General features: G+C 52.5%; 3 protein-coding genes across 3 annotated transcripts; 1 reads left to right on the top strand and 2 right to left on the bottom strand.

The window, feature by feature from the left end:
- The first annotated feature begins 43 nt into the window (after positions 1-43).
- On the top strand, positions 44-4,017 carry Zswim1 (zinc finger SWIM-type containing 1). The gene is made up of 2 exons (XM_006970979.4): positions 44-277; positions 1,491-4,017. The coding sequence occupies exon 2, from the start codon at positions 1,638-1,640 to the stop codon at positions 3,006-3,008; it is 1,371 nt and encodes a 456-aa protein (XP_006971041.2). The 5' UTR covers positions 44-277; positions 1,491-1,637; the 3' UTR covers positions 3,009-4,017.
- Positions 4,018-4,598: 581 nt separating this feature from the next.
- Positions 4,599-5,786, bottom strand: Spata25 (spermatogenesis associated 25). Its single transcript, XM_006970978.4, has 2 exons — positions 5,620-5,786; positions 4,599-5,247 (listed from the first exon to the last, which is right to left on the bottom strand). The coding sequence occupies exons 1-2, from the start codon at positions 5,672-5,674 to the stop codon at positions 4,625-4,627; spliced, it is 678 nt and encodes a 225-aa protein (XP_006971040.1). The 5' UTR covers positions 5,675-5,786; the 3' UTR covers positions 4,599-4,624.
- Positions 5,787-6,963: 1,177 nt separating this feature from the next.
- On the bottom strand, positions 6,964-9,543 carry Neurl2 (neuralized E3 ubiquitin protein ligase 2). Its single transcript, XM_006970977.4, has 2 exons — positions 8,556-9,543; positions 6,964-7,424 (listed from the first exon to the last, which is right to left on the bottom strand). Exons 1-2 carry the CDS (start codon positions 9,295-9,297, stop codon positions 7,309-7,311), a joined length of 858 nt encoding a protein of 285 aa, XP_006971039.2. The 5' UTR covers positions 9,298-9,543; the 3' UTR covers positions 6,964-7,308.
- Between the last annotated feature and the right edge of the window lie 9 nt (positions 9,544-9,552).

Raw genomic sequence — 9,552 nt, 5'->3', positions numbered from 1 at the left:
CAAGTTGGACGGCGTGCTCTTTAGTCCTTTGGCCTGAGTCTTTGAGAAGCTGGCGTGGTGATTGGTAAGCCAGGGCGTCAGTCAGTCGGAGGCGGGCCCAGTGGGAGAAATGGCTGCCGCGTCTGCTGTCTGCCGGTGGGTGAGCGGTCTCAGCAGGAGAGGCGTGGACCCCGGGTGCAGCGCTTAGGGCATACAGCTCCCGCCAGTGGGAGGTAGATTTCGGCTCCGCTGGGCTCGAACGTGAACCTCAGCTTCCGCGTCCCACACCCGGACTCAGGTGAGGTCAGAGGCCGCCTTCCCTTCCTGGTCCACTTTTTTGGACCCTATAGGATGCTATCAGGATCTGGAGCCCAAGACTCGGCTTCCAGTTGTCTTTGAACCTACGTCTTTGAACCTCTCTGTCTCTCATCTGTCTTTGAACCTGAGACTCTCATCTGCGAAATGGGGACAGTACATGGAGCCAAACAGGAAACATTTGCATAAGGCCTTGCAGTCAATCGGGATATATGTAGAAACAGGAAAAGCTAAACACAACTGTTAGCCCCGGGTTATAGTGAAAGGAATTCGGTTTTCAGAGAGGGCCACTGGCTTGCCCAGTATTTCACAGCAAATTTTGAGTGATTGCTTTTTTTTCTGGTATATATCAGGACAAAAAGAGTTTTTAAGAATTACAAGAATTTGTGAACGTAAAGGCTGTACAAACATCCAGAAGGTCATTTTAAAAAAGAATTGTATGTAGTGACACATGCCTGAATCCCAGCTCTTAGGACCTGGGGCAAGCCAGGTCCACACAGCAGTGCCCTTGTGTAGAAAAAGAATAAAGGCCATATGTTTTCAATCCCCTGTACTGCCAATGAGCTGTATCCTCCAGCCCAGAGTCTTTATTCCTGAGACAGGATCACATATCATCCAAGATGACCTTGAGTTGACCCAGCTGCCTCCACCTCCCAAGTGCTGGAATTTCAGGTGTGTGTGTTACCACACCCAACTCCCCAGGCCGTTGGTTTGGGTTTGGGTTTTGGTATGTATGTGTGTGTGTCTGTGTTGCTGTTAGGGGTTTTGTGTTTGGGGACAGGTTCTCCCTAAATTGTACTGGTTTTAAACTGGTCCAGCCTGCTCCTTCTGCCTCAGCCTTTGTGGTAGCTTGGATCACAAGTACGTACCACTACACTGGCTCCATGCCTATTAAGTCCCTGGGAACCAAACGTTTCCATGGCTGGCTTGTTATTTCCATCTCATATCCAGGGTAATCTTCCCTAGAGAGACCTTGCCACTTTAATGTGTCCTGCCTTCCCCAACATACTCTCTGACCTGTTTCTCATTTTTCTATAACCATTATCCAATGTATCCTTATGTACTTGTTGTATATCTGCCCCTAGAAAATATAGGGCCATGTATTTGATAAAAATTGATAAATATTGAATTATTGTCTGGATAAATAAGTGAAGAGCCAGGTCCTTACTTTTTTAAGTGTCTCTTCCTTTCCATAGGCCCATTGGAACAAAAATCTAAAACTACAGTCTAGCTTCAGGCATCCAATTATGTGGCACTTGAGAAACGTAATGCTTTCCTGACGGCAAGGCAATCCTGCAGAGGAAGCATCCTAGCGTGGGCTTTAGATACCTCCCGGCTCCTCCATGGCCCTCACCATGCTGAATGGACTTCTTATTGAGGACTCAAGCCCTTCTACGCTTCTGCACGAGGTTGGCAAGAACCCTCAGCTAGATGCCTTCAACTACCAAAGCTGCTTCATGCAAGATCTCTTTGCTCATTTCCCCGAGGTCTTATTTATCCACCGGACCTATAACCCAAGAGGCAAGGTGTTATACACCTTCCTGGTAGACGGACCCCGGGTACAGCTTGAGGGTCCTCTTGCCCGAGCAGTGTATTTTGCTATCCCTACCAATGAAGATGCCAGAGGCCTGGCCCAGATGCTCCAGGTGTTCAAAAAGTTTAACCCAGCATGGGAAAGAGTCTGTACCATCCTGGTGGATCCCCACTTCCTCCTGCTGCCCACCCTGACCATGGAGTTCCCCGCGGCTGAGGTCTTGCTCTCAGCCTTCCACATCTGTAAGTTCCTCCAGGGTAAGTTCTATCAGCTGTCCCTAGAGCAGCCGGTACAAAGTGTCCTCCTGTCCTCCCTGCAGAGCACCATGTGCTCGGCCACAGCTGGCAACCTGCGGAAGCTGTACACACTCCTGAGCAACTGCATCCCCTCCAGCAGGCTGCCTGAGCTCCACTCACACTGGTTGCTCAATGACCGCATCTGGCTGGCCCACCGCTGGAGAAGCCGAGCCCAGAGCAACCGATACTTCCAGAGCCTGGAGGTCACAGCCCACATCCTCAGTCAGTTTTTTGGCACCACCCCATTTGAGAAACAAGGCATGGCATCCGTGTTCCGATACATGCAGCAGAACCCTTCTGACAAAGCAAGCTTCAGCCTGGCTGTGACTCCCGAGAACACTCACACTCCTCCAGATGCCAGCCTTGAAAACCCCAGCACAGAGCAGTTGGTGGAAGCCCGTATCCAGCACTCCCTCAATGCCATCTGCACGGGGCCGGCTGCCCAACTCTGCCTAGGTGAGCTTGCTGTGGTCCAGAAATCCATGCACCTCATTGGCTCCGGCTCAGAAAAAGTGAACATACAGATTCTGGAGGATACGCACAATGTCCAGCCCCAGTCCCCGGCCAGCTGCAGCTGCTACTTTAACCAAGCCTTCCACCTGCCCTGCCGCCACATCCTGGCCATGCTCAGCGCCCGCCACCAGGTCCTCCAGCCTGACATGCTTCAGGCTCAGTGGGCCTCGGGCTGCGCCACCAGTCTCGACAGCATCCTGGGGAGCAAGTGGAGTGCCGCCCTGGATAAGCACCTGGCCGTGACCCTCCTCACTGAGGAGGTAGGTCAGCTCCTGCAGCACTGTAGCAAGGAGGAGTTCGAGCGCCGCTATAGCACCCTTAGGGAGCTGGCCGACAGCTGGATCGGCCCTTACGAGCAGGTACAGCTCTGACCACCCATACAGACCCAGGACTGGGAACTGAACCCAGAGCAGTCCATACGTCAGGCAGACACTCTGCCACTGCCTCTTTTTTTAATCTCTTATTCTGAGACAGCCTCTCAACTCACCACATAGCTGAGACTGATCCTCTCTCTCTCTCTCTCTCTCTCTCTCTCTCTCTCTCTCTCTCTCTCTCTCTCTCTCTCGCTGACCACTGCCTCTTTTTTTTGTTTTGGTTTTGGTTTTTGGTTTTTGGAGACAGGGTTTCTCTGTGTAGTTTTGGTGCCTGTCCTGGATCTCGCTCCGTACACCAGGCTGGCCTCGAACTCACAGAGATCCGCCTGGCTCTGCCTCCCGAGTGCTGGGATTAAAGGCGTGCGCCGCCGCCGCCCGGCTCCACTGCCTCTTTTTCAGATACTCTCACTAGGTTGCCCATCTATATCTAGTCTTGAACTCATTCTATTGACAGGCTGGCTTTAAACTTGTAAGCCTCCTAACTAGCCTCCTGAGTATGTGGGATTATAGGCCTGGGTCACAGGCCCAACTTCTGATTATGTTGACACCCTGAAATGTTCATGTACATATGTTCATTCATATCTGCTCCACTACCCACACAGTTATGCTTCCTTCAGAAGTCTCTTGCCCTACCCCAGCCTTCTATCTAGAATGTGTCAAGCTCCATAAAACAATGTTTTCTGTTAAGAGCTCAGTAGTAAATATTGTGGGCTTTGGTCGAATATGGTCTCTGTCATACATTCTGGCTTAGGTTTTGACAACTTTTTCGTAAGGGAAAGGGGTACAGCTCAAGAAATTTCTGAAAACAAGGGATTCCTTGAGGGAGATGGTGGGTGATGAGGTTGAAGGTTCAGTGTTGGTAACTACTGCCCCAGTCATGAGATGATTCTCCTGATGCTAGCCCTGGAGCCTTCCCACAGAGGAAGAGGCTGCTGTGCTGGCCCGGCCAGGCTTCCCAGTGTTTCCCACCCCACCATGGGGTCAGTAAAGTGAATGTTGTACCCCACGGTTGTCTTGTCTGGTTTATACGTGGTCCTTGGGAGCAGTGCGGGAAGAGAACAGGTGGGGTGGTGTACGTGGCGGCGTTGCCTCTGTTCTTTGTTGACCTGCCATAGTTTTTAGGCCTGGTTCTGGTTTTTCTAGCTGTGAGACTCCCAGCACGCAGCTCTCTAGGCCTCAGTTGATCTGTAAAATGGGCATCCTCACAGGGTTGGTCATATAAAAGAATGAGTTTCTATTTGTCTGGATTCGTAGCGTTTGCTCAGCCACGTGTCTCCCATCATTTGCCTACAGTCCTAGCTGGGACACAAGGCAGGAGGAAAATCCATGTCGTCTAGAACTTTAGACAACAATTTCTCAGGTTCCTCAGTACAAAGTAAGCCTCTATACTCTCTCAACAGAGCTTCCCACCTAGGTAACTTGATTTAACCTTGTCAGATCTCTTAATGGTATCAAGAGCTTTCTGGGGGTGGTCCTAACAAAGCAGTGCAATTTATCAGGATGGCTCAGTTACCCACACCCTCTTCCCATCCCTGCCATAGCCATCCCGAACCTTATCTGCCCAAAAACCATACGGAGAAGCCACCCTATGTATCTCATGCTATTTCATCTGGCTACAAGCAGGAGCCCCTCCTGGATCTCACTAGAGGCATCTGTCCAGAGGCCATGTGGGCATGTGCCTGCTCCCACTGCATCCCCTCCACAGCTCCCTCTGGCTCTGGATGGGCCATCATGAAAGCTTGAGCTGCCCGGATCAGGTCCTCTTCCCGCAGGCCTGGAACAGGTACTGTGGGGATGCCAGCGATCATCATGGCTAAGGTAAGGATGCAGATGTCAGGTTGGGAGCCAGCCTCCTTCCCACCTGCCTCGGAGGACATCGTCAGAACCCCTGGTGACAGCCCACACAGCAGCACGGGCCTGGGCCTGTTAGGGCCACCCAGGTGAGGAGCTCTGCTTCGGGAGCAGGGGTCTGGCCAGCCCAAGGTCTCCAGCTGCCTCATGGGGGGCAATTTGGGGCAGTATCGGTTGTATTCCTTCCTCCGCGGTGTCTCCCAGCTAGCACCCCCAGAGCAGCCCCTGGCTTCGGGCACTGCCAAGGTAGGGCCCCAGGCCTGGGCAGCAGCAGGTACCACCTGCTCGGCTTTCTGGCCGAGTGGACCTAATCCACCAGACGCCACCACCACTGGCTCTGCAGCACTATAGAGGCCAAGGGACGGACCCGAAGCAGCGGCCCCACCTGCAGAGACAGGAATGAGACGGAGTGTTATTCTTGGTCTCTCGGAGGAAGAGGCCCTGAGGGGCAGGGCCTGGGAGCAGGGGCAGTCAGAAGCAGCCCAAGAGGACTGTCAGAGGTTGGGAATGTAAGCATTACTCATCTCTATAACTCCAGCCATGGGACTCCCATACTGCAGGTGATGGAAAAGTGTTTGTTAAATAAGTGAGTAAGTGGGTAATTAGTAATTGGCAAGGCCTTTTGGAAATCTTCTCTTCCAAGAAAATGGATTCCATGGTCAGCCCCAAAGCATCCAGCAGAACCTCCTCCCCAAAGCCAGGAAGCAACTCCACATGGGAAGCTGTGGTGCCCTCCAGTTCCAGGACCCCCTCTCACCTTGGCCAGAAGGCAGAAGCCCCAGATGAGTTTGTGGAGACATGAAGTAGGACATGGCTGCCCCAAAGTCCCTGTGTGTGAGGGAACAGCCCTATCCCTCCTGCCCTGTCTCCAGTTTTCTGCAATGTCACCTCATAGTCCCTTTACCCCGGACCCTACCTCACAATACTCACCTGTTCATTATAGAACATATAGGTCACAATGGGAGCGTTGAACGGGCGCCTGGCCGGGACCAGGATGTTCTGGGCTCTTGGCGCTATCTTGGTCAAGATCAACTTGGACAGGTGGTCTTGTTTTGCTTTTTTCTGGTGCTAGGGATAGAAACCAGGCCTTTGCAAATGTTAGGAGTGAGCCCTGCCTCAGAACTACATTCTAGTTTTTTGCTTTTTATTGTTTTTTTTTTGTTTTTGTTTTTGTTTTTGCGACAGGATCAAGCTACATGACCCTGGCTGGCCTGGGCTCCCTGTGATCTACTTCCTGTCCCGGGCCTATCTCCTGTTAGCTTGCTGGGATTAAAGGCGTGAACCACCATGGCCAGCCTGTCTTTGCTTTTGTGTGACTGGCCTCAAACCCTTGATCTTCCTGCCTCAGCCTTCTAGGTGTTGGGAATGTAGGTGTGTGCCCCCACACATGGCTTCACCTAGAGTTTTGTTCCTCAATATCCTCATCTACAAAGTGGGGGTGATACTGCCTCCAACCCCACCAGGAGTTGTGAGGTGAGATGAGATTGTCCCTAAGGAAGCTTAATAACCAGAGATACAAATAAATGAGCCCGGTGCTCTGTGCCTTACGGTATGAGTCAAGGTATCCAATCATTCACTACCACATAAACCGAGCATAGGGCACATGCCTGTGATCTCAGCATTCAGGTGGTAGAGGCAGGAGGATCAGAAATCTAAGATCATCCTCCATTTATGGCAAGTTGGAAGGCAAACTGGATCACAGGTGACCCTCCTGGTTTTTTTCCCAAGATTTATTTATTTATATATATGAATGCACTAAACTCAATCCCTAGTACCGCAAAAGGCAGAAGCCAGAACCAGGAGGTCATGCCTGTGCCCTCAGGTGGAGATAGCAGGGCTGCCACAGTTCAAGACCAGCCTGTGCTACAGAGTAAGACCCTGTCTCAAACACTCCAAAAACAATACATAGTCTTTCAAAGGTGAAACCTCTGATCTAGAGAAATGCCTCTCCACTCTAACCATGTATTAGACTCTCTGAAGAGACTCCTTTACAAAAAAACAGTGTCAAGTCAGGCATGAAGGCTCACGCCTTTAATCTCAGAAGTCTACGGCCAGCCTAGGCTGCAGGTAAGACCTAGTCTAAAACAAGACAACACAAAAAGCCATGATGACTGGGTTTAATTCCCTGACAAACCACAAACCAAAGGAGAATATGGAGGGGCGTGTGCGGTGCATTGGCACTCACCAAGTGCCCCAGACAATTCAAAGGGGCGTACACACCAGGGAGCCCTGATCTAGATGGGTTCTAAAACACTTTCTCTGACCTGGTGGCTCCAGAAGGGCCTCTTCCAAGGCTGCAGAGGCAAGGAGACCTCCAGTGCTCAGAACATCAACACCAGTTATTTATTTCCGGCCCTGATCGTTAGCCGTGTGGCCAGCTTCAGATGAGCCACGGCTCTGGAAGCAGGATGCACTTCTGTGGCTTTGCTCCCGTGGCCACAGGTCTTCATTCATACTTGCAGAAATCCTTCAGTCCTTTGGGCAGCTGGAGCCCATCAATGGCCACCCTGTGCACCACACTCTTCTGGATCACCAGACGGCACAGGGTTTGCAGGGACGGCACTGTGGAAAGATGTCTGTCAATCTGGGGGAGTTAACACTGGGACTGGGAAGATCTACGTCTCAGTGCCTTATTTGCCATCAGCCTGGGAATGACTTTCTACTCAGGCTCAGCCTGCCTGGTGGGGCTGCTTGTACAGCTGACATACACCTCTCCCTGAGACTCTGACCACACCTGCTTCCATTATAACACAGCCCAACTCCTGCCTTTACTCACAGCTCAGTACAGAGCAGGTTCCAGCTCAACAAATTCATGACACATGACCAGAGGTATATGTGAAAGGTTTCCTGGGCTGCAATGAGCCAGACCTCAGAATTTAAAAGTTCTCAGTCTGGGCTCTGGGACGGCTCTACACCGATAGGTCCTAAATCTGTGAACATCTAAGAAAGACACAACTCGCCAGGTGGTGGTGGCACACGCCTTTAGTCCCAGCACTCGGGAGGCAGAGCCAGGCAGATCTCTGTGAGTTCGAGGCCAGCCTGGTCTACTGAGCGAGATCCAGGAAAGGCGCAAAGCTACACAGAGAAACCCTGTCTTGGAAAAAAGAAAAAGAAAAAAGAAAAGAAAAGAAAGACACAACTCCTAGCTGAATGTGGTGACTCATGACTCTAATCCCAACCCCCAGCAGGCTGAGACAGAAAGGATTGTCATGGAAGTTTGAGGCCTGACTGAACTACCAGGTTCCAGACCAGCCTGAGGTACAGAGTGAATTGGTCTCAGAAAACGAAAAATAAAAATGTACAAAATTCTCAAGAAGCCCCAGGTCTAAAGTTGGTTTTAGAATCCCTGTCTTAGGCGCTGGTGTGTGCAACACAGCAAGAATGTTTGCCTAGCATGCATGAGACCCTGACTCGGTTTCCAGGACGAAAACATCAAACAAACAAAATCCCTATTGAAACATCGTCCAAACTAAAGGGGACCTGTAGGGTCTTAGCTGAGCAGTTGAGATGAGTGTACTGAGGTAGGCCGACAGCCAGAGAGTAATGTGAGCAAAATCACAAGCAGACGCCCTAAGCGAAGCCAGATTCTCCATCTTCAAAACTAGTGCTGGACAATCTAAGGCCTTACTAGCTGGCTGTGGAGTCCTAGCAGGTGCCTGGTCCTACACTGAGCTAGAGGGATGGAATACGTACAGCCATACTCCAGTTGGACCAGGCGCACACTCTTGGTGGAGGCAAACACATCTACCACAGCGTAGAGGGGCCGGGCAGTGGGCAGCCCCCGGGCACTGGGGCCCATGTCTTCCCCGTTGATGACGATGTGCATGTCGGCGGTCCCATCCTCACGCGGGCAGAAGAGAACACCCAGGCGGCTACGACGCGCTGTAGGAGGCAGCACGTTTTGTTCATAGAGCTGGTCCAAGAGGTGGCTATAGAGGCCTGGCCGGCTGCGGCCCACCAGGCGGTCCCGGGGTATTCGGAACTGCTCGATGCGCAGGTAGGGTTCAACCAAGAGGGCTTGGGGGCGGCTGGGGGCCGCCGACTCTGCATCTGCTTGACCCTCCCGGGGCACGCGGTTGTGGTGGCGTGTGATGGCAAAGACCCAGCTGTGGCCAAGGCTGACCAGGTCAGGCAGTGAAAACTCGGGCACAGCGGCCAGAGTGGCCGGATCCAGAGCGGTCAGGCCAAGACGCAGATGCCCGCACCAGCCCAGTTCTTTTTCCTCTATCTCCACTAGGAATACCTGGCCCGGGACCAGGGGCTCGCGACTGAAGCACACACCGTGGGCGAAGCTCTCCACGCGTGTGGCTCGCGTCCCCGACGGGTCCACGCGGATGTTGGCTCCGTGCACATGATGGAAGCGGGTGGGAGGGGGCTCCGGGCGCACAGGGTCCCGTGGGCCACCCAACCCTACGAGTTCGGAGACAGCAGCCATCTCGCCGCCATGAGGCAAGCGAGCTCATGCCAAGGGCTATTTTGGGCAGCAGGCTCAGATGGTGACCTCGGGGGACCATGTAAGGCATTTCCCCCTTGCCTACCTAACCCTTGCTCGGCCCGGGGGTCCTAGCGCCGCTTTCTTGGCATCTCGCCAGTAGCATGTCCCCAGGAGCCCGGGAAACCTTGCTGTCAACACCAAGATCATCTGATCTCTGACACCCTAGCTACTAATCCGCGGGGCAGTGCACTTTGA

The sequence above is a fragment of the Peromyscus maniculatus genome, chromosome 4 (assembly GCF_049852395.1).
Source record: "Peromyscus maniculatus bairdii isolate BWxNUB_F1_BW_parent chromosome 4, HU_Pman_BW_mat_3.1, whole genome shotgun sequence".
In the NCBI taxonomy this organism is placed as follows: Eukaryota; Metazoa; Chordata; class Mammalia; order Rodentia; family Cricetidae; genus Peromyscus; species Peromyscus maniculatus.
The sequence above is the reverse complement of the archived record's forward strand: the minus strand, read 5'-3'. Positions and strand labels throughout refer to the sequence as shown.

What these genes read in the sequence shown, in the direction of transcription:
- Zswim1 (XM_006970979.4), top strand. Translation starts at nt 1,638, where the DNA reads ATGGCCCTCACCATGCTGAATGGACTTCTTATTGAGGACTCAAGCCCT.
- Spata25 (XM_006970978.4), bottom strand. Translation starts at nt 5,674, where the DNA reads ATGTCCTACTTCATGTCTCCACAAACTCATCTGGGGCTTCTGCCTTCT. An exon ending in GCTTCTGCCTTCTGGCCAAG is followed by an intron (nt 5,248 to 5,619) that starts GTGAGAGGGGGT and finishes CTGTCTCTGCAG; the next exon opens with GTGGGGCCGCTGCTTCGGGT.
- Neurl2 (XM_006970977.4), bottom strand. Translation starts at nt 9,297, where the DNA reads ATGGCTGCTGTCTCCGAACTCGTAGGGTTGGGTGGCCCACGGGACCCT. An exon ending in GGTCCAACTGGAGTATGGCT is followed by an intron (nt 7,425 to 8,555) that starts GTACGTATTCCA and finishes ATCTTTCCACAG; the next exon opens with TGCCGTCCCTGCAAACCCTG.